Source organism: Oxyura jamaicensis, chromosome 5, assembly GCF_011077185.1.
Source record: "Oxyura jamaicensis isolate SHBP4307 breed ruddy duck chromosome 5, BPBGC_Ojam_1.0, whole genome shotgun sequence".
In the NCBI taxonomy this organism is placed as follows: Eukaryota; Metazoa; Chordata; class Aves; order Anseriformes; family Anatidae; genus Oxyura; species Oxyura jamaicensis.
The window spans coordinates 24447203-24473894 of NC_048897.1; the positions used below are offsets into that span (position 1 = coordinate 24447203).

At 42.9% G+C, this 26692-nt stretch overlaps 2 protein-coding genes across 2 annotated transcripts in view; one reads left to right on the plus strand and one right to left on the minus strand.

Moving 5' to 3' along the window:
* The window catches only part of SLC25A21 (solute carrier family 25 member 21), a 257460-nt gene extending 254365 nt beyond the window's left edge, over window positions 1-3095 (plus strand). Inside the window, exon 10 of the mRNA XM_035326974.1 lies at window positions 1260-3095. Within this exon, the coding sequence (XP_035182865.1) occupies window positions 1260-1339 (80 nt within the window). The 3' untranslated portion in view covers window positions 1340-3095. The remainder of the gene's footprint in view (window positions 1-1259) is intronic.
* A 2877-nt stretch (window positions 3096-5972) lies between these two features.
* Window positions 5973-25426, minus strand: PAX9 (paired box 9). The gene is made up of 4 exons (XM_035326972.1): window positions 25083-25426; window positions 23564-24190; window positions 21233-21372; window positions 5973-6836 (listed from the first exon to the last, which is right to left on the minus strand). Exons 1-4 carry the CDS (start codon window positions 25084-25086, stop codon window positions 6582-6584), a joined length of 1026 nt encoding a protein of 341 aa, XP_035182863.1. The 5' UTR covers window positions 25087-25426; the 3' UTR covers window positions 5973-6581.
* Between the last annotated feature and the right edge of the window lie 1266 nt (window positions 25427-26692).

Genomic DNA, 26692 nt, shown 5'->3' on the forward strand with positions numbered 1-26692 from the left:
TTTCTGGTGAAACAATAAGGTAATCTTTATTGTGACTGGAAAGGTAATTCCTTCTTTCAACATGTGAATGCTTTCAGGAAAAGAGATACACAAACATCACACATTATAAGAACTGGAAGCAGCCCTGATTTGAGTTCAAATCACATCTTCTAGACATTGTGTCTATAATTTATTTGTTGGTCAAAGCCTTTTGCAAACTTTTGCTCTGTCTAGCTATCTGGGAGTTGCTGTTCACATAGGATTTCAAGTCTGATCATGGTTCATTAGGATAAATAACTGGGAAAACATGTAGCTCTGTGTGCCTGGTTGTCTGAGCCTATCCCATCCACACAGAAAGGTCAGACCAGTTCAGCAGAACTTATTTTTAGAGGTGCTACTGTGACCTGCTCAGCAAGCCAACAGGCAAAGGCAAAAGGAAGAAAATAGTTATGCTCCAATGCTGGCACCCACAAATAGTGCAGTATAACACACTTTTGCTCCTGCAGCCTAGAAGCTGATTCTCATTTTCATCTTCTCCAACTAGCAGCCTCTCTATATATGCTTAGTTATATATACATCTTCCAAAATGTTCCCTTCTTCAGCTCAAATAATAACTACAGCTCAGCTACAGAAGGGCTTTAGACTGGCTCACTAAGAGTAAATATCCTTTATTGCATTCAAGCTGAGATTTTGTACTGTTATCAGTTCTAGCAAATAACACCACTTCATCAAATCAAAACTTTGACAATGAATTAATAGCTAGGTACAGTCACAAGAAGATTATATTTATTTCAATACCATGGTCTTCTAATTTAGATGTGGTAAACAAACAGCAGAAAACCTTGTGTGAATCTTACCTGGAAGTACTTTCACAACCCTGGTGATGATTTTTTGTCATTCTATCACTCAAGTTGTTCATTCATGGCCAAATCTAGCTCTAAACAAACACACAATATACATGTGTTCACAGATGAAAAGATTCACTTGTAAAAGAACAAACACAAATGAATCTTGCAAAAATGTGAAGAAAAATATCTGAAATACACTGAGGGTGATTTTGATTTAATATAGAAGCTTTTTACATCAACTTTATGGTCTTATATCAAGCAAAATAGATATGGTTCAAGAATGGTGATTTTAATGAATTAGGGAAGTAATTAGAAATAACTGTTTTGCAAATAAAGCTTTGCCATATTCTGTCTTATACTACACATTACAAACTCTGCAAAATCTGGAAAATATTGAATTTTGTATGTAGTAAATAATACCTTCTCTTCCAGGTGGCGCAGTGATGCTTTTGGTTTATGAATACGTTTATGCATGGCTTCAGGGCACAACTGACTCCAAGAAGTGCTTCTGAAAAATGTACTCTTTAAAACTATATGCATTCTAAAATACATTTTAATAAAGTGATTCTCATTGTTATAGTTTTGAATGCCATCAGATTATACTGACGTTATTACAGCTCAAAACACATTTGGTCTTCAGTACTTGATCCAAAAAATATTTAAGCACATGCTTTCCTGTAAGTGCATAAGTAAATAACAGAATTGATATCTGTAATTTCTTTTTCTGTATCAAGAGAAAATATAAAAGAGACATAGGAACAAGATAATTTTTCAAAGACAAACTGAAAATTCTGGACCCTGACTTGTTCTATGTAGTCAATACATTATTATTTTTTTTCAAAATTACAGCTGGAATGGCAAAATAATGACTTTCAGAGTGTTTGGAAGAAGAAAACTGTAATAATCAGTTGGGACCAGATACTAAGACAGAGTAAATAGACAACTCCATTTACTCCAGGTTATCAAAACCTAAAAACTGACCCAAATTCTAAAAACACTTGTGTCAAGTTTGGGTGCCATTTCCATTCAGCCCAGTATGATTTCAGCAGTGACAGAAGAGCTTCTTAAGTAGGTGGGAGCTTGGACATAAGAAGAACAGCGGGACTAGCTACAACCCTAGAAAGACTCATGCTGTTAAATATCCTGCCTATTCATAGCTGTATGTATAAAATAAAGCTCACTTAGGTCACAGAAGATACTGAACATAATTGGTCTGAATAAAGTTACATTCAGGTGTGAAGCAACTGTGGGAATCATAGAAGAAACGAGTAAACAAGTTAACAGAAAAAAATATTTTAGATGTGTAAGATCTTACTGTGAATTTTTGTCCACCTTCACTATTGCTTAAGGAGATGTCCTATCAGAAAAATGCTCAGGGCATCTTGATTACCCCTTCTGGCTGTTCTCACTACTGTGGGGTGGAGAAACAGTGTTCTAGACTGACAGAATACATGTGATCTTAATTAACTAGCCATACACCTCAAAGCAATGTGCCTTCTATAGATAAAAATTATTGCTGTACAGCTAAAATTATTGCTTTTCCCAGTCACTGTAAATATAAACAATATTTCAGTGATGTATTCCTATCTTTATTAGCCATTCTAACCACCTCTGTGAAATATTTTTCTGTTATGCTAATTGAAGATAATTTCATTTCATGCCACTTGACAGTTTCTTCTCAATAACTCTTTAAGTAACTTAAAATCATGCATTATTCTGTCATGAAAATGTTCCCTTTATATAAAGGTTTGTTGTCAAATGAATGCATATCTTGCAATTGCTAAAAGTTTCTGTATCACCCCATACTGTCTTCACACTTTAAATATTCTTCCTCTTATGGAGGTTCAATCCTAAAGAAATATCTTTCCAGACTGTTACTTTAAAATGACAGTTCACATGTAAAGTCTCATTTCATGTTTTTTAATGCATTTAAAAGTAACAAATAGATAAAAATAGACATGCATTTTCAGCACTTTCAAGGATGCTTGTACTAACATGTTCAGTTAACCTCTCTTTTGTCTAAATTTGACAACAGTGTTTTCTCATACCTATTCTACTTCATATACAGAATCAATTAAATTAACTGTGTTGCAGTTTGTAATTTTAAGGCAAATGTTCATTGTTGTTGCACTTCATTATCGGTACTTAGCCAAAGAGAAGACACTACTAAGATCATTTTGAAAGTGAAAAGCAAAATGCTTCATAATTAGTCTTTTATTAATTTAGGGCATTCAAAATATAAAAATAAAAGACTTTAGACATACTGTATATACATATATAGCCTTCGGTTTTACATCCTTTCCAACGTGATTTTTTTCAGTTAATATCTCAGCCTGATCTTTGATAAAAAGAGAACCATTAGAAAACAGAAAACACAGCATTGTTTTAGAAAACAAACCAATGAATGTGCCTTTTTTATGTCTCTTCCAGGCCAATCTACCATCACTCCTGGTGTAATATGGGGTCAGATTCAGTTTTACACCAGGATCTTGCAAACACAGTGGGACTGTCACAAAAGGGAGTATAGGGTTCACTGATTTATTTGAAAACATTTAATGCTCTAGGAATGGAGTCTAGGCTTTTTGTACTAAAAACTTAATTTCTGCACTCATGTATACTGCATATCTCCCAGATTAACCCATTCACCTCAGTGAGTTCATTCCAGATTTATACCCCTGTTCCTTACAGCAGCAGTTGACTTCTATTTATTACTTGAAAAACAATTTCTCTTTTTTTTTCCTTTGTTTATTGTAAAGTAGCTTAAAGTTGTATGGCTAATAAGCTAACGTGCTGTGGTTTTCAGTTTATCCATGAGTATAAGCAGTAAAAAGAGTCCTTGGACAAAGAAATATTCTGCATCATAGGTTTACATTAAAAAGATAGTTATGAAATTTGACATAAAAAAAAGCCAGTCACCAAGGGCCAAGGTCAGGCACCTTTGCTCATGCTGAACGACACTTCCTGCATGCAGTCCTACTGACTTTCCACACAGGTATAAGGTGATATTTACAATAGGCAAATGCATGAAGCATAAACTGTACTGAAACAAACAAACAAACAAACAAACAAAAATAGTTCATGATGGTGTGTGTGTGTTCACAGATGAAGATTAATTAATAAAATGTCTTGTCCCGACTTTAAAAAATTATCCCAATTAAGATAACGACAAGATAATTCAAGCAACTCATACAAGTTGAGGAATTGTTTTTCTGTCTTCCAAAACACTAATGCCTCATGGGAATCTCAGATAAGAGGAATTATATCCCAGAAATTTCCTTGCTGCACTGGAAAATATGGAAAACTTTTAACATAGGTGCACTTTATTGCAGACTTCTGAATCCTTGGAGCTCAAAAATCTGTGCTTCGGAAGGCTGCTTGTCCTTTATCTTTTTATCATTTTTTCCTTAGATGTATATTGCCTGTGTTGCATGGGTAACAATAGGTAGACTTAATCAATAATTCCATTATCCAGGAACAAAAAGGTTGAAAGCTAAAATTCTATTGTCTACTAAATCAGTGATTGACTTATGATCTTTTCCTTTTTTTTTTTTTTTTCTTTAATTCCTATTTTATTTTTAGTGAAGAGCTAGTCTACAGTTACACCAACTTATTTTTCATGGTGTTAAGGCTGCATAAACTTTTATCTTATTTCAACTCCATGTAAAAACAGAATAGGATCAGTCACCTTGCTAATAGTATGGCCGTGTGGAAATGCACTTGTATGCAAATTTCGTTGCAAGTAATGGTTTCCAGCAAACAGTCTTTTTAAAAGTGTTCTACTGAATAGCAATGGCTTAAGCATCTCATTAAAGCTAACCAGCTGTTGAATTCTTTTGCTGTACTGAGGCCTGAGAGTATGGGATCACATTCAAGAGCATATCTTTCTTTCCTTAGGGCCATAATACAATACCTGTGTTCTTTACAGAAATATTGTTCAGTTGACTATTTTTTAAAGCAAAAAGCAAAGGTGGCCGTAATAAGTAGAGTCCATCTGTATTTCAGTGGATTTACTGTACACAACATTTGTACTGATTGCTTCTCTTGTTAGGAAAATTTGCCCACTGTTGTCTCAGTGATGAAACCTGGAAATCTACAAAGAGAGGAATGTATTTTAAGAGAGGACTATATTTTACCTTCCCACTGAATGAATGTTTAATATTGTATGCAGATAGAGCAATATTTGAAGAATGACGTTTTCTCCTTTGTTTTAACCATCTTTGCTGTAATTTGTTATTGCACAACATTTATAAAAATACACAATATATTAATATTCTATGAAGGATATGAAATCTCACACCAATCCTAATATTTTTTTTCCATGTTCATATTCTGAACATACCTACAGCATGTGGAAAGCATTCTGGAATAATATTCAGAACTTTATTATTGCCCAAGGAAAACAGGTAAATTTTCAAAGATCAGAATGTTAGCTCTCTTGGGATAAAAGTTAAGAAGGTTTAAAGCAAAATAACTGGGACAGAGTACTTGCCACTGGATACAGAAATCTAGAAAGGGAACTTGTTAATATTAAATATCTGTGTTTGTAGCACCACCACCAGTATACCTACAAGAGAAAAAAATGATTCAGAACAACATTGTAAACTTTTCCAAGAACCATATTTTACATTCATTAAAGCAGAAACTAAAGACGACTTCTTAAAAAAAAAAAAAAAAAAAAAAATACAACATAATCTTAGGGCCAAAAATGCTGGACACAAGTGAGCTGACAATGACAGTACAATTCTGTTTCACAGTGGTTTTGCTAACTTACATGGCTTTGTAAGCATCCTTGCATGTTTCACACTAACAGCATTTTTTTCTCTTCAGAATTCAGTTTTGTTCAGATATTTTCCACCCATTTCTGTTTCTGTACTTAACATGGATGTGGTATTTTGTGAACATGGGAGACTGGGTGCAACTGGGGACTATTTATTGACTGGATTTTGGTTTTTGAATCTTCTGCTAAAGAAATAACTGTACTTCATGAGATGCTGAAGCCTCCACACAAAAAAAAAAAAAAAAAAAAAAAACTTACCTAAACTTCATCACCTGAGGCTATCACCCCACCACGAAAAGACACAAAAAATAGCTAGAAAGTCACCTTTTTAACTTCCAAAAAAGAAAAAAAAAAAAAAATGTGCTGGGAAGTGAAAACAAATGCTGTCAAAAGGCTATATTTACAAATGGATAAAAGTACTAATGTATTACTGCCACTGATGATGAAATGCCAGAAAAATCTGAGAGCTGCACATTGCCTTGGTTCTAGATTTGATTACCAAAATTCAGCAAAACAACAAAAAAGTGATCTCTTAATAGCAGTGGATTGCATAACCTCATCAATAAGGAGGTTTGTTCTCTAGAGATAGGTCTTTAGCAAATACCTTCTATTTAGCCACCATTGCTGATTTGAGGCATAGCAGAATTTCCTGTGATGATTTTTCTTTATTGATTTCTACACAAATCTTAACAACAATTGCACATTTAACAAATCTGTGGTGATTAAGAATAAATATGTGTGGTTTGACCAGAGGAGAGTCAGACAAGTTTCCACGGGCCCTTTGAGGGACACAAGATCTTTACTCGGAGAGTGCAAAGACATCAGCGCACACTGTTTGTGGTGTTGCCTTCAACTCTTTCAATCCCGAAAGTCCAACGGGATGCAAGTCAGGAGGAGAAATGCCCGGTACCACCAGCACAAGGAGAGCAGTCCGTGAGCCAGGCGCCGGAGACACTCATCCTGGACCAGCTCCTTCATCAGAGAGCAGAGGCTGTGACTGAGTGGCTGCCTTCCCTGGCTGTCTGCATGCCCTTGAAGGCCAGCGAGGTGGGGAGGTCACAGCTGTGCGGGGAGAGCGGCGTGCCTCCGGCATGCTGCCAGCCGTGGCCCGCCATGTAGCCAGAAGGGGCCGCGCTGTATGTCATGTACGGCGAGACTTGGGCTGGCGTGGCATAGGGAGGCATGGCTGGTGCAGACACAAAACTGCCGACAGCTGGGAGGCCATTGGGTGCCTGAAAGGAAAGGGAGAAATGTTTCTAAGGGAGTAAAACAATTTAGATATAAGGGAGAAATTCTTCACGGTGAGGGTGGTGAGGCACTGGCACAGGCTGCCCAGAGAAGCTGTGGATGCCCCATCCCTGGAGGTGTTCAAGGCCAGGCTGGATGGGGCTTTGAGCACCTGGTCTGGTGGGAGGTGTCCCTGCCCATGGCAGGGGGGTTGAAATTAGATGCTCTTTAAGGGTCTCTTCCAACTCAAACCATTTTGAGTCTATGATTCTAAGAGCCTATCTGCAATAAAAGAAGCTGCTGAGGCTTTTGTACAAGAACCAGGGCTGGTGATACCCATGTGACAGAAGCCAAGAGGCATCCATCATCATTCCCCTGGATTTCTGTGGTGCTGAGGCCCCTCTGTGCTTTGCTTGTAAGACCAGCTACCCTGCATCAGCCCCACACACCCCTCCCAGGAGCCATGGCCATGATCAGCTTCTGACACTTAGGGGACACATACAAACAGCAAGGCAAGAACTACCGAGCCTTATTCTGTGCTACTATTATGGTTTGTTAGGTGGTCCTGTGTATAGCTAGGAGTTGGACTTGATGATCCTTGTGGGTCCCTTCCAACTCTGGATATTCAATGATTATATGAAGGTAGCCTCCTTGTAAGCCTACCTGCCTTCCAACAGCAATACCAGGGACTCCTTAAGCCCATGGTTGCATCTCTTGGTGACATTCAAGAGCTAGTGCTGGATCTATTTGTGATGGACCCATCCCAGCGCCTCACCTGCCCCAGCCCCAAAGGGCTCAGCCCTGAGCTGCAGCAGGCAGGCGCAGGCATGGATCCCAGCACAACGCTCCCCGGAGCGGAAAGGTAACAAGCAGCTGGGGGGATGGGAACATCTGAAACTCTTTGGTAACTGTTTGCTCAGAGCATGAGTCAGAACTGTAGTATTATTACTGATGATGTCTTTTAAAATCTGTTTTCTAGGTATCTGGATATACCCTTGCAAAGGTTCTTTGCCCACAGCTTCTCTAGGTTTCAATAGGGCTTCTGTGCACAAAGCAATTACAGGGTTGGGTCCTTTCCTGCAAGCTATTTTCCTAGGTTCTCCCTAGGCTAGGGAGAAGGGTTTCTATTTAAATAAAGAAGGGAGAGTCCTTCAGTCTACCAGGGTAGGATTTCACAATGAATGACTCCTTATTTAAATAATAAATAAATAAATAAATAAGTTCAGTGGTTTATTTCACACTCTATAAATGCTTCTTCAGCAGAACGGGAACAAAACAGGATCATTTATCTTGCTTAGGTTTTGATATATGTTTATGTTTTAGGATTTCTGGTGGTATTTTTTTTTCCCCAGAAAGGTTTTCTATCTGGGTGTGAAAGAGCAAGTATCAATTCAGCAAATCATATCATGTCTGCCAATTTTGCAGAGATTTAATCACCTGGTTAAACTGGACCTAACCTGGACAGTGCAGAGTTGAGAAATGAGACAGACTTTTGTTCCTGCTAAAACTTCATTCAATGTTAACATTTCACTTATCAATCTCTGCCTGGATTGCACCTGCCTAAATTTCCAGTATTTATCTCCATAAAAAATGCTGGCCTAGTTTCAGGTTTGTTTTTCCTACCATTGTAAGTCAGTTCCACTGGCTGGACTGTCTTCTCATTGCCACTTGGGAAAACAAGCAGTAATCCTGCTGGAGTCAATATAAATGTGTACAGCAATCTAAAACAGCAGGAGACAGTGAGGGGATTCCAGCCATAAGCTTCAAATAGGGATATTAATTAGTACAAAACATACAGCTGCAGCAGCAACATAATTGTCATTCCAAATCCATAAACACTTTGTTGAGGCTGAACTTGCCTTATTCTTTTGAAAATCCAAATATGTGTCCTGACCTTCAACTCCAATTACACGTCCCCTACTGTGTCTCAGAATTACACTTTAGCCTTGGTTCTAAATATCAGTGTTTGCAACAATACTAATTAATACAAACCGTCAAATAATTGCACTGTAAATTAGTACACTTCTTAAATCACATGGAAAATTATTTCACTGAATTTACCAGAAAGTAAAAGGTGCGACAGGTCCTAAATAGCAGCTGTTCCCCAAGCTCCCTGACTCTTCTATTGTGCAAATGCTTTTCAGCAGTATATGAAACAAGAAAAGAACACCTCTCTGGTTTTCCTGACAGCAACAAAAAGCTTTTCACAGGGGCAGTAGAGCCATTAGAGGTGGCTTGTAACACTGGGACATCAAGACCCACAATCTAAAGGGATCCTGCAGGGAGAAGTATAGAAACTCTGATGGAGGGCTGGAAAGAGACCTGGGGCAAGTCCCTGGGGAGTCTCAGCTGGTGCAGCAGCACAGGGCAGCCAAACCTCCAGCCCCTGAGGCTCAGAAGAGGTTGTTTGGACTCTGTGATGCCACCCTGCTCCTCCAGGCTTGCCCACTTCCAAGCAGGTTTGTGCCAAGCAGTGGGCTCAAGGATGAAAGCCCTGTTTTAAGTAGAATTCCTCAGCACAAATGGTCCCTTGGTTGTGCCTTTGCAAGGATCCCCCCTAGGCTACAAAGAAGTCACATGTCCCTCTAGCCTCCTGCATTGTTGCTGCTCCCCCTCTATCATGTGTGACTCTGGGAAAAGCCAGGCTCCTCATTTGCCATGGAGAAGAGAAAATGCTTCCCATATGCTGTACAGACTGCCGTGCTATAGGTTGCTCTCCAAACACTGGCGCTTCCTCTTAAAACTCTTTAGAAAAGGCAGATGCTCTAACAGCGCTTCATCTGAGGAAAAATAAGTACTTAGGCTACGAATGCATCTTGCAAAGCTGTGTGTAGTACTGACTTATGCCAAGTTGAAATACCACTTGATTCAATCACTTTGCCAAGCATTTCTACGTACCCAGCTATCACAGGCCAAGTGTGTATGGGTAATGCCGTCAATGAGAAAGCCAACTTTTGGTCCTCAAAAAAGGAATTCCTGCTATGTCCAACCCTAAACTGCATCCAGGAAAAAAAAGAAATATCTCTAGAGATGGTGACTATGTCTACACGTGTAAATAAAATAGAACAGGGCCAACATCCTGAGGATGAGCGAGCCATGTCACACAATACTGATCTGTACAGCCCACCTGCCTTCTGCCTGAAACAGGAAGGCCTTATCCACACAGCCTGCTGGGAAGGGTCTCTGGGCTGTGCCCTGCCACACCCCATGCCGAGGGGCATGCTTTTCTTAAACCACAGTTGTGATAACTGATGTTTTCATGGCATCTAACTGGAATGTGAGGAAGACCTTGCCCTAAAAACAGAGGCCGAAACATGGAGACACTTGTGTAGGGAGCACCAGTTGTGACCTGCCAGAGGCCACCAACACTTGAAAGTTATTGTCTCTGCCTCATTGAATAAATGAATCACTCTGATTTTATTTCCAGGGATACAAAGCTTTACTGCTCAAAGGCATGAAGATATGAATGCCAATAGATGTCTCGAGGAAAAACAGGCAGCACTGGGGTGGGTAAGGGCTGGCTCGGCACAGAGCATGGTTCTGCTCCAGCCGATGTTTGAGCTGTCCTGGCAAAACACCCAGAGGCCTATTCTGGTCCAAATGTAAAACCAAGGGACTGGAGAAAACCTCACCTTACATGATTTAAAATGGTGCTACTCAAAAATAAAATAAATAAAATAAAATAAAATAAAATAAAATATTCATCTCTGACTTTCACCAGTGAAGGACTTGGTAAAATAATTTTAACCACAAGGGTTTTTGCTTCTAAACAGCTTTAGATACAATGTGTAGGTTATCAGAAGGGTTGAATCTTGTCTGTCAATCTGGCACTTTTTACAAACATGACATTCACTTAAAATAAATGGAGGGGATTAAGTTCCACAAGCCTGTATATACTGGATGAATAATTCATCCTGCAGTATTTCAATCAGAGGAAATGAACACCAAAATCTAAACATTCATAATTAGGAGTGCGAGAACCCCATGGTGATTATGAATTTTTAAAACCCTTAGAACTTGTTTTAAATGCAGAGCTTCTTGAACCTTGTTTTTAAGTTTTATAAACATTTTTTTTCCTTAATTTAAACCATTGCATTTCAAGGGAAACAATTTAAAAAGCAAGCAAACAAACAAACATGTAGTTCTAACTGATGGAGAACCTCTGCTGTGTGAATGATTAGGGTTCCTGTTTGGAGTACTTTATTGCCTGGCTTCTACAAAAACCAGAGGGAAATATTTGCTCTGCATTACTGCCTCTACTGATATTTTGAAGTAACTGACGGAATAAGTATTTCCAAATTTTAGAGCTGCGTTCTCAACCTACAACACGTGACCTCCGAATGATTTGTAAATTCAGTCAAACATGTTCTCACAAAGATACCTGCAAAACAACAGTCAGGTCAGGATCACAAGTTCAGTCTCGTGCTGTTCTACTGCGTTACTGCTGATACGCGCCAGTGCAAGTGAAAGGAATATCCAAGACACAATACAAAGCCAAAGGGACTTAAAATGTCACTTTATGTGATATAAAATGATGATGCTGAAGCTGTGTGCTTGTGCATGACTGTGTGCATTTTCACCAGTGAAGGAGTTGACTCAGTAGTTTTAACCCAGGGACTTTTAGTTTTAGACACTCTAGGTACAATACATTGTTTTCACTCTGTTTGGGATTTGGGATATAAAGGGATGGGTAGCTGAAAAGCAAGTCTAGATTCAAGCCTGCTTGGGATTGTCTTTGGAACAAATAATTTCCACCAGCTGTTTAGATTCCTAAAATTCGAACCCTGAGATAGCACCCAGCAACTCGATTTCTGTTAAGAAGGTTATGCTGGTGTAATGTGCCATACAGCTTCAGCCTCCTCTCCTGCATTTTAGGAGACAGGACACAAACTTTCTTCACAAACTTCCCAAACAATCCATGCCAGACAAGCAATGTGACCTTTTTTTCTGCCATGTTAACACCAAAGAAAACACAAACTAGATTCCACTTTCATGTATAAATTCAAATTCTATATAGATATATTCTATATCTCTCTGTAACTGAGTGATATCATTTTGTTTCATCCCTTGTCTGCTTTTCCTTCTCTGCATTTTGCTTGCTAGATATGTTCTATGAGCATCCAAATTAGATCATCTCCCTGTGATCCTTTCACAAGTAAGAAATGTTTCATAAGATGACCCAGAGTCACCTAATTTTTCTCAGAAACAGCATTCCAAATTGTAAACTTGCATTTAGGTTACCTATTATTAATAGCAGTCATGTGAATGACCTCATTCCAAGTTTACATGAATACAAACGTGAGGTGATGCCACCTCAGTTTTATAGTCTAGCTCCGCAGTAAGTGTTCAAAAGAATGCAAATGACTCTTCTTATTTTAAAGTAATTGTTTCCAATGATTTGAGTCATCTGCCCATTGTAATGTAATTGCTACAGTATTGTTTTACAGAGATAGTTTTCTATATTGACTAAGCGTATGTTTTGTGGAAGTATTCAAAACACTTATGAAAAAAAAGTGTTTCTGGAGAAACAACTCTGGCTTCAAGATCAAGCTAGCTAATTTGACAGCCCTAATGAGCTTGGACAGTGAGTCAGACCAAGCTCCCCTGCCAGAACCAGCAGCAGTTCTGCCTGTGTCACAGAGGAACACACCTCTGGTGGGTTAGGCTGCTGCTTCATACGTATTTCCTAACTCTAACTTTTCCTTGGATGGAAGGAACCCTCCCTGTCATTGGATCAGCAAGCTCAGCAATTGCCTTTATCCTCCAGCCCAGGGCCTTTCCCTGAGAGCAAAAGAAACAGATCTGTGGAGGCATCACCACAGCGCTACAGAGAGCAGCAGCTCGCCTGCAAAACGGAGAGCTGGCAGCAGCTTAACTATAGCAATGCTACCAGAGCTCCACAGACAGATGCTCTCTTGCTGCTCATTTTTCAAAACGAAAAGCTTAAACTATTTCTGGAAACACGAAATGTTCTCTGAATGTCCTGAAAATGCACTACAGGGTAGCTACTTGAGGAGTCATTTTTTCCACAGCAAGGGAAAAGCACAGCACAGAACTGAGCTGAATATCTAGTCCTTCAATCAGAAGAGCAAATTGCCTAAAAACCCAGAGGATATCTAATGTTTGTAGTGACATGCACATAATCAGTCAAAAAAGGTTATGGCAACAAGACTAGGAGCAATCAAATGCAAACTACAAACATAAAGGAAGCAAACCTGCTAGATCTCCCTTTTTAATTGGAGGTTAAATATGATTTATAAATCAAACCAACAGACGGGATCCCAGGGAAGAGTAAACAAATTTTCCAAGTAAAACATCAGCAGCAGGCATGTAATGGAAATCTCATTTCAGAAAATTGCATTACCTAAAGATATAAGTAATACACCTAAGTTTCTTTTAAGCTTTTAAAATAACTTTAAAAATAGAATATTAGAATGACATTTAAAAATTGTACAGATTGTAGTTACCTAAATTAGACCTAAACTCTGAAGCTACTTCAATGGGAAAAATGACATGATCCTACAAACACTCATCAGCATCCCCCTGAAATTAATGTGCCCACACAGGTAAGTCACAGTAACCTAAAGAAGAATGGCTACAGAAGTGAGCAGCGAACAAATCTATCCAGTTCATGATAACTTTTCATTCAGAATCTAATTAAGAAAAATTTAATAAAATTGCTAAAAATGCAGAGTGAATGTGATAACTTAGTCAGAGCTGATTCTGCAAACCACAGTTCAGTGACATTTTTTCAGTGACATACTGGATTTTTTTTGCAAAAATCTTTTTATAGCTCATATTAAACCGTATCCTTATTCTTATATGAATTAACCTCTTTTATTTAACATATTCCCACTTCCATTTTCTGTTAATGCCACTGCAAGCAGAAGAGACTAGAATGGACTCTGAAAAGTGAAAACATTTTCATCAAATAATTGTGACATCCAAAATACCCTTGAACAAACTGGGGAACTTTTTATAGGTAGGATATTACTTTGAAATATTTGCCTTAATTTTCAATAAAGATTGGGCAGCGGTAACACACTGGAATTGAGGAGCTTTTAAAATAACACATGGGCAAGATGTTTACAGTCAGTCTGTCACTCAGCTGAGCTGAGTTGATTCTCAGAAGACTGGGCTTTGAAAAATAGGAAGAAAACTTTCAAGGATGGGGAGTTACAGGATCCCTCTTTCACTATAAGTTGTATGCTGATATTCTATTTGAAGACACAATTAAAACAGAGTTATATGCATGCTTAAGCACTTTAAGATTGCAAACATAATTAGTTATCCAATACTACATCGTCTCTCTTACATTGATGCTGTTATCTTTACAACTATTTTTCCCATTACTAAATTCAATAGTCCTTACATTACACTGAACCACATGAGCAAATCACACTACTTCCTTCTAAAATAAAACTTCATTCCCTTAATAATGAGCAGATCCTATTCCCTGTGTTTAATGTGCTTTTTTATTAACTTAAAGTTGTTTCCTTTACTTGTAGGCAACCCCAGCTGCACTGAATAACACAGAAATCAGATAGGATCAATTGAGTGTTTTAACTATAGTTGCGACATGCATCAAAATCACTCTTAATTATATTTTCTTATCAAATTTTAAATCTCAGCCTCTTCGGGGAAATAAAACCCACTTTTGGAAATAGAAATAACTTGAATTTACACACTATCACTGATCCTTTCCTAAAGGAGCCAGGGGCATTTTATATCTTTTCCAAAACAAACTACAACAGAAGAAAAGAGAAAGAAAAAAAAAAAAAAAAAAAAAAAAAAAATTTTTAACAAAGACTTAAACAGATAAAAACAACCTGAGGAATCCACTACAAAAACAGCAGAGGGAAGAAGAGGCAGGAGTAAAAGACACGAGACAAAGCAGACCGAGGGAAACCTGAGTGCGAGGGAAAAGTGGGAGCAAGTGTTTTAGATGCTTCTTCAGAAGAGGATTATTTTAGGTGATTTTTCACAGTGAAGTGATTTCTACCTCATACGGCACACCGGGCACACGCTACAACGTCTCCCAAAAGCAGAGTATTGTGCAAGGCCTGCATGTTCACGGAATGGTTTTCATTCCAGTTTAGGAAAGACGATGTAAGTGGAAGTCACTGCCTTTTCAATTAAAGTGTTGGCTCTTGGATTGTCTTCTGCTATTTAGCAAACCTCACAACTGAGCTACCTCAAACTAATGTGAAAAAAAAAAAAAAAAAAAAGAAAAAATCTATTTGCTCTGAGTACAAAGCTCAATTGCAATAACGAAGACACAACTTTAGCCTCCCATAGACAGATCTACTGTGCTTACTAGGACAAAAGAAAAGCTCGGGAAAAATCATGCCGTGTGAACAAACTCCCCTGAGTAGGAACTAGGAACAGATTCCCATAGTTTTAGAACAGATTTGCACAACAATCCCCCCTGGTATTTTGGCAAAATCTGGAGTCGGGCAGGGCAGCTATGGACATTAAACAAGCAAATACAATGAAAAGAATAAACATTTGTTCTTTCTACAATGATGTACTAAACTATGATTTTTTAGCAAAAAGCTCTACAAAAAAATAATGCCTTCTGTATATAATATAATTAACAATTTATTGTAATTTAAACACAGGGTATAAGCATTTAAATATTGGGTTATTTAAGGTTGAGGCTGTAAGGTTGGCAGAAGGAGATGTTACATCCTGGCAGAAGGAGATACAGAGACACCAAAGAGCTTCTTGCTAGCTGGACCTTGGGTAAATATGGGAACAAACAGTATACATCCCCATTTTGTCCTCTTTAAGGAGAGCCAAAACTGCACTCCCCTTTGTCTAACAAATCTCTGATGCTGTAGAGGCCATTACTGGGAAGCTATCAAGTTAAGGAAGGTGAAATCACAGCCCATCAATCATTGAATGACCATCATCATTATGATTAGGCAAAAAGGCAATCCCTAACAGACGATAAATTGCCACAACAGAAAAATTCAAACTCACTATACAGTCTTTATCTACTTTCCACTCTCCTGCAAGTACCAGAAGACTGAAGAGATGAAATCCTATCTGGTCCCCTTGTCCCGACTCTCTGGTCCTTGGCTGAGTGAAGTATCTCCCACTTCTCGCTTTCCACTCCATGGTCCTGTTTGTCACAGCAGAGCTCCTAGCTGCTTGGGGCCCTTTGAGCAGAGGGTGCTCAGCGTGCAGTTTGAGTGTCATTACACCATTCACTCACCTCTCTGACTTTCTTTATTAGTTTCATCCGGGTGGAGTGCCCTGAAGCCATGTGGGTTGGTGGGCAGGGCACTGTGTTTTGGCCGTGGAAGCAGGTGGCCAGTAAGAGGCAGGTCTCACAAATGGGGTTCGAATGGGGTGCCATCCAGATCACCTGGGAAGGAATCGGGTGCATGTAGTGGGATCAGCTCATGCCCCTCACCCACAACATGCATTGACATGGATGCCTAGACCTCAAACAAGCCACCTTAAGTGACAATATTTTAATAATAGGCACTGGTCTGGAGATAATAAGAAAGAACCAGAGTCTCCAAGACAAGGTGAGAACCCTTGCACCAGACAGGAACTCTGCTTACTATTCTTCTCAGTCATAAATCAGGGAAGCTAATAAGTCCCTCTCCTTAATACCACCCCCATTCCCTGGGTATGGGTTGGGAGCAGGCAGTGTAGACCTTTATCCTGATGGATTTTGCACGTATCCATAATAGGAGTCCAAATCTCTGAATCCAGAGTTAGAAAATAAGATGCCAAACAAGCAATCTGCAAATTAAATTTTGCAATATATAATCTGTGTAGGATGGTCATGTAACTGGCCATAACATTTAAAGTTACATTGTCATCTTGCTCCCAAAGAAGTAATTAAATGCCACAGGTTCTAAGTAGTGTAGATAAAAGCAATTACAGATGCTTTGGCCACCGCATATATAGTTCATTGTTCATCTACAGTCAAAGATCAAGAACTTAAATATTTACGTTGCCTATACATTCTATGTAAATAGTTGTCCAGAATTGCACCTACTATTATTTGCAATCACTTGTCCTAAAATAGAGCCTTCTTTTTTATGGTGCAAGCACATGGAGCTCATGATCACCTAATCAGAACACAACTGAAGAACAAGGGGTGCTATCCCGGCAAGCTGAAAAGTCAAGGCAGTAACAGCTGAGGAAGTTTTGCTGAGGCAGAGGTGAAGGGGTTGATACTTTGGGGTCTGCCCAGTACGTCAGAAGAAGATGTCACCCGAGGCATGTTCACAAACCCCTTTTAATTAAGACGAGTGTTTTCAGCAACTCCAGTAGGTTTGGTTTTGGGCCTCCTAACAGCTCAGCCTTTCCATGAGCAAGCTTGCAACAACCACTTGCTCTTAGATCCCAGTTACAAACATATTTCTGTTAATGAGTATCAGCTCCATTTGGCAATGCACGCGTCTACTTCCTGCAAGGCACACAACAAATAATTCTGGGAAAAAATATTTCCAAAGCCATTTGCCTCTCAACAAATTGTGCAGGCATACTTCAGATCTTCCGTATTTTCATACATGTGCAAGTACAAACTGCAATTCTTTCACTTTACATGTCCCTGAGGTTAGTCCAAAAAGTCACAAGCACGAGATGGCTAAAAACTGCATTTTAAATATGATACATATTTATTAAATATTGTCATTTCAAATGCAGGGTACAAATTGTTTTGTATTCCAGTGATTTCAGCTGATATTTTTTTTCAAATACAGCCATTAGTATAAGCTGCTTAATGTGTAAAATACTCAGAATATTCATTCTTTGTGTTAATAATATAATTACCCATGGAAGCCTTCCCCCAGCACCACATTGAATGGGCCTCTCAGTATACATAGTGGAATGTAACTGAGCTCTGTATGAAACACGTATGACCTAAAACTGTCAAGCTCTCAGAAAAATCTATTTTCCTTTTTGTTTTCTCTGATTCACAGTTGCTCTGTTTGCAATGCTGTATGACAAGAGAAATGTGTGGCAGTATTGCAGTGGGAAAATATAATGCAGTTACTCACATAGAAATGACAATTTGGGGCATCAGGTAATTAAAAGTGAAAAGAAGCTTTACAAGGCATCGCCGTGACTTCCTGTGCAGTTTTTGGTGCAGAATGACGGACTGCCAGGCAGAGCTCTCAAACTCCCAAGCCCAAATACCAAACAACATTGCAAACAAAGGCCCAGCGACACCAGGAAATTAATAACACTTAACGTGAAAAATGTTCTACATTCAGTTCAGTTTCATGTTAAACGAGTGTGACTACATATTGCTGAGGCAAAAATTTGAAGCTTTCCTGCCTCTTTTGCGTAATCCTTTCCCAGACCGAATTGCCACTGATGTGTGGGGCAGGGGATGAAATGCAGCCATTTGAGCTAGTCTCCGAGGTCAGCCCTGGCTGACAAGTGTGGGAGTTCAATGGGAGCTCTGCCTGAACAGAAGGCTACAGGATCCCATGTGTTGAAACAAGAGTTTCACTTAGAAGGAGGGTGCAAATGTATATGGTTTAAAAGTACAGAACATTTTGTTCTTCGGGCTCCATTTTTCTAGTCTTGCTCATGCAGAGGGAATTTCCAGGGCCTTCTTGAGAGATAAAATATCTTCCATGACTAAGGCTGGAGGAGCAAGTCCTTCACCCACCTAGCAGCTATGGAGCTGTTTGCAAGCTGTGGGCAGGTGAATCTGTCTTGAATGCTGCAGATGCTTAAAATGTATAGCTGATAGTAGTTAGAAACAGCAGAATTCCCTACAGGTGCCACAGAATCCTTCATTAATGTGCTTCAGAGCACATTCCCTCTGCTCCTGTTGTGTAATTGGAAAGCCTAAGTAAAACACACTCGCTCGATTCCCTGCTGCTCTACTCCTGCTGTAGGCTCCACTGAGTTTGGTTATACAGACATAAAGCTGGAGTAAGAATTACAGAACAGCCACTTCTCTTCTCCAGGGGAAATCCGCTGTCTGCCTTCTTAAGACCCAGTGTTCACAAGGAGCTTTGTACAGAGGAGGTGAGGAAAATAGCGTTTACCCTGAAGTCCAAAGGCACAGCCTATTTCACTGTAATCCTTCTGGCATGTAAATTATCACTGTGGCTTCTCCATTTTCCACCACTCCAGCTACCTGTTTGCTGGATCTGTATAAATGAACCAATGTTCTCTCCTTCCCTCTGCTCATCTATTTACATCCGAAGCAATACACATTGTGAAAGACTATGTAAAGATCCAAGGACGTGTCTTTGGCAAGACTTAACTGTTACAGCACGTCACCTCAGACTCCCTGAGCTTCAGCAAATGGACAGCTAAGTCAGTTCTACATGTAGCAAGAATTTGGTTCATAAATATCACTTTGCACCTTGTTGGAACAAATCTTTTGTCAAAAAAATAAAAAAGCAAAAACTGAAAAAAAAAAAAATCACATCCTTGTTTGGCATTAATTCTCTTTGAATACATTCCCTAGAAAGCAAGTCTGAATACTAAATGAATAGATTGGTGTATAGTTCAGAAATTTCCAAATTAATTTATATATTAATACGTATTGTTTGTGGGAGGAATCTCCTTTTTATCTTGTTTTAGTGAGCATAGCTCAGAAAATGACCTTCTGGATAAACGCTTTTTTGTTTGTCTGCCCTTTAAAACTCCTTGGACAATGTATTTTGATAAATGAATACCACTTTATTAATAGAAATTTGCTCCATTTTTAGATAGTGAATATGTTTAAATTACATTTATCAGGCAATCTTTCAGATTGAACAGAACTTTAAAATAAAACTGGTATTGACAATAGTGATATATTATCAAGACGAAAGCATAAATATTGAAAGAGTGAAAAAATATAGTTTCCAACACCAGCATTGAAAATAACCCAATTTACACAATATTGTTCCTCAACATGCCTGTTGAGATAAATGAGATTCCAAGGGTTTAAAATCTATGGACCACTTTCTGTGACTATTTCAGTAGAGTAGTTCATTTGGAAAGTGAATGGCCCAGTCTGGCGCTTAAGAGAGCCACGGTACAGCCGTCCTCAACAGAATAATAGCAAGATACTTCAGCAATTTTTAACAAGATTCCTAACAATGTAACTGATTTGTTTTTGTTGTTGCTTTTAAAGAAAATTGTAAAAGAGTGAATATTAACTCTAATTCTAAATCTAATTCTAGCTTTCACTAGAAAAGCTAGAGTGCGGTGCACATTTTATGTAATATGCAATGAACAAAATAATGGGATAATAGAAAAACTTAATACAAAGCAAGTAAAATGCATTAAGAGCAAAATATTGTTTGCAAGCAGAATATATAAATGTGATTGTTCACATTTGTGGCCTATGATATATCCAACTCTGCCTCCTTCACCTCATTGCAAGTATTCATGCACTTTGCGCTCAACAACATGAATTGAGCTACTCTCAGCACCAAACAGGAGATACAAAAACCTCCTCAACATGGAGTCTGAAACCAGGTACAAAACTCAGCAAATATGTCCAAAGCCTCTGTCCTTGAATAGTAGCATGCTAAACGGAGATCACACTTTTTCCTCGAATTCATTACAGCTATAACAAATGAATTGCAGGGAAGGCAACGTTTCTGAGAAACCTGTGTTACATCTCGAAATGTTTCCATCAGATGGAAAAAGTTGTATTTTTGTGTGTGGTTCTTTCTTTCTTTCTTTCTCTCTTTCTTTCTCTCTTTCTTTTCTAAGCCTGTGCTTTCCCAACTAGCAACAGTTGAGTCTTTTATAGCTTTTCTCCTGGCATAGGATTTGATTAGCAAGTACAAGGATTTAGACAGAGATTTGTTAAGTCACAGTTATGTTGTGTTGCAATTAAAATGTAGGAAATTCGCAGTCTACTTAAGCGGTTAAAAATGCTTAATGTAGGAAGCAATTACACCTCATTTTCGAATTATTCCCCTGCCTGCAGAGCGCAGCGGCTAGTATAGCGCGGCCACCAGGGCGGCGGTGGGCAGCGCCCTGGGACGCCCCCGGCTTCACCCAGCCCGGAGGCGGCTCGGCACGGCTCGGCTCGGCACGGCTCGGCGTGGGGCAGAGACCCCGGGGGCGGCGCGGCCGGGCCGGTCGCTGCGGGGGCCGGTGCACGGCGATTCTCGGGTGTCTACTCGGCGGGTTGGGCCGGGCGGCCGCTGCGCAGCCCGGGAGAAAGGCGGGCCGGGGTCTCCCGGGGGGGGGTGGGGGGGGATGGCAGCCGCCTGTGCTGGGGAAGGCAGCGGAGGCTGCTGCGAAGCTCTTTCCAGACGTCGCCCCTCCGTACGGAATTTTTGGCTCACGACCCAAAAAACCAAGCCCAGCGAAGGCCAGCACCGGCCTGAGACCGGCAGCAGCAGTCCTGGGGCCGAGCTCAGTGGCACGGAGCATCCCCCCCGCCCGGCCGCCCCTCTCTCTTTACCTGGCTGTACTTGGCCTCCTGCTCCAGGGAGCTCTTCTCCAGCCCGTTCACGGCGTGCTGGGCGGCGGGGGGGAAGCTGTTTCGGCCCAGGCTGCTCCATTCCTCCACCTTGGGGCTGGGGTAAGACGAGGTGTCACTCACTGCGGAAAACACGGGAGAAAGGGGGGAGTTAGAGGCAGGGGCGGCTTGCTGCGGGCAAACCCCGGCCCCGCTCCCGGGGGGCAGAACTAAGGGGAGGCCAAAGGGGTGCCCCCTGCACCGTGCTGAGTCCCCTGGCTGGACCTGGAGGGGGGAATGCGGGAGGAGGAGGAGGCGGCCAAGGGGGGTCGGCAATGTCCCCCTCTCCCCCTGGTGCAGCTGATGGAAGAGCATCTGCGGCCAAGGCCGGAGCTGGCTCGTCCCTGTATCGCTGCGCGGGTCCCTGCCTGGGGTCTCCAGGATTAGATTTATCACGTCTGTGTGCGAGCGTGTCCGAGGGCAAAGGGTCTCCCCTGGTAGAGAAGTAACCCCAACGCGGCTACCAAGCGCACCAGGCTCTAAACAAAGTTGGGACCAAACCCAAGAAATCAAAGCAAATAACCATGCAAAAAGCGCAGACGAAATAATAATAATAATAATAATAATAATAATAATAATAATAATAATAAAGACACGAAAAAATGGAGCAAAGGGAAGAAAAGACAAAAAGGAGAAAAGCCCTGTCCTTTATGCGCATAAGCTGCCGCACGGGAATATGGGGCACAGCCGGGAGCCGGGGGCGGGGGGGGGGGGGGGGGAAGAGGATGGGGGCACGGCCCCTCCAAACCCCGCAGGAGGGTGCGGGGTTGTGGGCCGCCGTGGGAGCGGGCGTCCGTGCCTCAGCACCCCTCTCGGCCCCGCGCCGAGGCCAGGGAAAAGGCACAAATCTGAAGTTGTCTTAAGAAATTGAGCTCTCTCGGTGAGCGCCCTTTTCTGCTGATCTCACACTTTCCCATGAATAGGGGCTTCCTTTCGGTGTCAGCAAGGTCAGTTTATCCTATAAATCAAGGGCGAGCAGCCCCCATCTGCGGCATCGGCTGCTCAAGCAGCCCCAGGTCGGTGCCGGGAAGGGGAGGGGGGAGATTTTACACCGCAGAAAGACGTGTGCAGTTCCGAGGTCTGAGAGAGACGGGGGAGATGCCGAGACACCCAGCAGTACCGTCAGAGGCCTGCCTGCCAATGTGGTGTTAATAAAAGAGGAACTCACTAAAAATCTCCAGTTCTCATGTGATTGTAATGTTCTCGTTCTCTTTAATGTTCATTGCCAACACTACCTCTCCCCAGCACAGAGCAGAGGTTGCCAGGCGTGTATTTTTAAAGCCGACTCGGAAACATATTTGTTTGTGCCGGCGCGGTCTGAGGATAACAGTGTACCGTGAAGCAAGGAGCGAAGAAGGGCAAAAATTCGTATGTCTGTATAAATAAAACATACTTATGTGAGTATGTATTGCTTGGAAAAAACGCCAGCTTTCGGAGGAAAGAATAATTATTCTGCAATACAGAAAGGATCACTTTGCGTTTGAAGTGCTGCTGGAACCGGACGATTGCCTTTAAAAACGCAATAAAAAAACAAAAACCACCGCCCCCCTCCCTCCGCTAATTGGGAGGGAAGAGTGGGACACAGAGATCGCTGTAGGGGAAGGTTATTTTAGACTGTTGTTTTAACCACATTCACTGTTAGTTCACTGGCAGAGACCGGAGTGGAAAAAATGTCCCTTTCTCTGCAGCAAAGCGGGGCTGGGAGACACGACACAGTTTCCAGCCGGAGAAACAGAAAGAAGGTGGAAGGGATACAAGGAGCAAATCTTCGGGGTTTCGTTTTCCTGGACCACCGCTTCGAAGGAAAATACAGCATCAGAATTAAAGCAATTAGGTGACATTTGAACTTCCTGCCCGAGCAAATTTGGCCTGATTGCGAAAACTAGAGAAAATGGACTGCTCGCTAACGCCAAGGCGGCGCCTGCGACCCGAGGGCGGCAGCGCGCCTTGTCCCATCCGGGACCGGGATCGGGAGCCCCGAGGGTCCCGGGACAACGGACCCCGGGGCCGTTCCCCCCAGCCGGAGTCGCCACTTTTCGGGTCACAACGCCACCGGTGACTGCCGGTATTTCCCGTTCGCTGGTATGCCCGCGCTCCCCCCGGACCTCCAACGTGCTCCGGTCACAGGGCACAGTCCCTGGTAAGTTCGGTGCCGGAGAAAACGCAAGAGGCTTCCTGGGACAAGCCGCGAAAGCCCCTGCCGAGCCTCGGAGGGGACGGGGAACGGATTCTCCGGCCCTGCCCTGCTGCGGCCCCCCGTATCCCCCTCCTCACCTTGGTCTGTGATGGAGCGGATCCCCAGGATGTCCGTCACCGAGTGGGACGACGGCCACGTCCGGGGCATGGCCATGGTGCTGGGAATCGCGGGCACCCCGGGGGGAGTGGGCACCTTGGCTCCCGCAGCGGCGATCGGGCTGGGGTAGGAGTAGATGTGGTTGTAGGGCAGAGCGGGCTGTGGGGGTGGCTGGTGCTGCTTGTAGGAGTCGTAGTGACTCTGCTGAGACAGGTTCCCGATTTTGTTCCGGAGGATGCGGCTGATGGAGCTGACCGACGGCACGTTGTACTTGTCACAAACGCCATCGGCCAGCAGGCGATCCCGGATCTCCCAGGCGAAGATGCCCGGATCCCTTTGTTTGTAGGTCCGGATATGTTTTACCACCGTGGGGGTGGTGACCCGAGGCTTGCTCCCTCCGATAGCCCCCGGTAGGATGGAGCCGGTCTCGTTGTAGCGAGCCAGAATTTTGCTAACACAGCCATGGGAAACGCGGAGCTGCCGGCTGATGTCACACGGTCTGATACCCAGTTGTGCCAGTTCCACAATCCGGAGCCTGATGGCATTAGGCAGGGGTCTCCCGTTGACAAACACCCCCCCGAGCTGGTTCACTTCTCCGAAGGCAGGTTCTGCAAGCAAACACACAAACACACCCGTCGGACACGGCCAATGGTTCTGAAGGGGGCGTCTGAACGACTTGTCACCAGAAGGCAGTTGTCACAGCTCGGGGACCCCCCGGTCACTCCACTCACGCTGCTTTCAAATAGCAAGATTATCCCGAAATTTAAAGGAAAAAATAAAAAATAGAAAATAAAAAAAAATAATAAAAGAAAAAGGAAGAAGAAGAAGAGATAAAAATGGAAGAAAAGAAACGAAATAAAGAAAAGCCGTGGCAACAAATGTCACATTTCTCCAGACCGTGCATCACGCAGATTCCAAAAAAGCACATTCCAGAGACGAAAAGTCGCCTCAACAGGCAAGTCAGACTTATTGCCACAGGAAGAGGAACGTGACGAAAATAAAAATAAAAGAAAAAGAAAAACATTTTCAAAGGCGTGGGGGAGGGGGAGGAAGGAAAAGTAGTTGAGGAAATTCTTTTAAATCTTGGGAGAGGCGAGGGCAACGCGGTGCTTCTGAAAGCCTGGTCGCGACGAACATTTTAAAGCCCATTTCTGGTGCTGTTAGCGCCTCTCTCTTAAAAGCACAATTACACCAGGCTGTAAAACAAACGTGCTAAAATGTTAACTGCTCAGATCGGTGTCAGGAATAATATACAATGTGCCACAGGCTCCAGCCATCCACTCGCCTGCGATCCTGCCTCGCACTCGCCTAATAACATTAATAATAAACCGAGCAGTCATTAGCTTTCTCTCTTCCTTGCTCCTGACCCTCGGCGCGCTCTTACAACTTGTAGGAACACGAGCAAAGTCAATAAGGGAGCTGCGGCGGCACATGACGGCGCACGGGTGCTCCCTCTCTCTTGACAGCACTTGAACCCTCCTGCAGCTTCCAGCCACTTACCCATTCCTCTGAGCAGGACACCTCTGAGGCTGCCCTAAATCCCGAGCGGAGCCCTAAACCCCGAGGCGCTCTGCCGGCCTCCCGCGCTGCCGGCCGCCCTAGCCCACCGGGCTCTCTGCTTTCCAGCGCGGAGGTGGCAGGGGCGCGAGGAAAAAGGGCCACAAGGCAATCTGCTTCCCGGCGAGAGAGCCTTGACTTGTGCATTTCAACCTCAGGGCAACGTGGGCAGGGCTGGGCTGGGCAGGGCGCCGCAGCCCATCACTCACCCGAGCCCGCCCCCGGGGGCGGCCCGGCGGCCCAGCCGCCCTCCCAGTGGCCAAGGGAGATGACAGACAGCACGGGCCTGGCGGCCCTTCCGCTCCCTCTCGCAGGCGTGCTCGGCACCTGGGTCCCCAGTACAATAGAAATGCCTATTTAATACCTGCCTGGCGGTAAGTTGCACGCCAAGTGCAATTAATGCCGGGGCGGTGCTGAGCGGGGCTGGCGCTGTGGTAGGGCAGCACCCTGCCAGGGGACGGGGGCGGACGGGCAGCCCCGAGGGGACGGGAGCCGTCGGGGGGCCGCGTCGGGCCGAGCCGTGCCGTGCCGAGCCGTGCCGTGCCGTGCCGAGCAAGGCGCAGCGCCGGGCTCCCAGCCTCGCGGCACCGCAGCTGCTACCGGCCCGGCCTTGCCTCCTCCGCTGAAAGCCGTCGGGGCCGTCGGGGCGGCCGGGGGGATCCTCCCCAGCCTGGTGCCGGGAAAGGAGGGTGTGCCGAAACCCGCGAGGGGCTCCCCGCGTTTGCTCGCAGACACGGAAGAGGCGTTCTTTGTTTTCAGCTCCCCTTGCAATAAAGCACTTTTTAACTAACGAATTGTTCACGGGTGGTGCAGGAGACGGTAGCGAGCGGCGGCGGGCAGGTTATTGCTGGGGGAAACCTCAGAGAGGTCGGGACATCGGCTGCAGCATCGCCTGCCCCGGGAAGAGACGGGCAGGGGGTTCCCAGCCACCGGGGCTGCTCTTCCCCGGCCACCAGAGCCCCCCGCGGGTTTTGTTTTAGTCCCCGTACTAACTGTGGCGCTGGGCTTAACTGTAAAACGTCAGCGTCTTGTAGCTGATTTCGACTTTATCAAAGACACTGCGACATATTAACAGTTAAAAGAAAAACAGACAAAGCTGGTAGGAATTAAAGTACGTGTGGGTCACGGCGTGTTTGTGTATGTGGAAGACGTGTTTGGTTTGGCACTAGGTGTGCGGATCCCGATCTGTGAGCTTGTGTGTGTGCCTCTCATATACATCCCACGTACATCGCGTTACACGCAGAAATCACGGGCTTCCCACCTCCAGACCAAAACTTATCATATTTTTCTTTCCTCCTTTTTTTTTTTTTTTTTTTTTTTTCCCCGGGATTTCTTGTTTGTTTTAATAGACTCTCGAAGATCCAGGCTCTATAAATGAAATAAAACGTGAAAAGAAATAATATGGTCACCGGAGCGCATGAAACATCAGCGATTTAAATATGGATTTGATGTCGCTGGTGTGTATGAACACTGTAGAAATATTAAATGAAATATTTGTAAGAGATGCTTTATTGAAATCTAATTAATTGAGCTAGATTTCAGATTCATATCAC

Excerpts from the sequence above, each read along its gene's own strand:
- PAX9 (XM_035326972.1), bottom strand. Across the intron at positions 21,373-23,563 it reads CCGCTCCATCACAGACCAAG|TGAGTGACACCTCGTCTTAC; the intron begins GTGAGGAGGGGG and ends TGTTTTCCGCAG. Across the intron at positions 6,837-21,232 it reads AGGAGGCCAAGTACAGCCAG|GCACCCAATGGCCTCCCAGC; the intron begins GTAAAGAGAGAG and ends CTTTCCTTTCAG.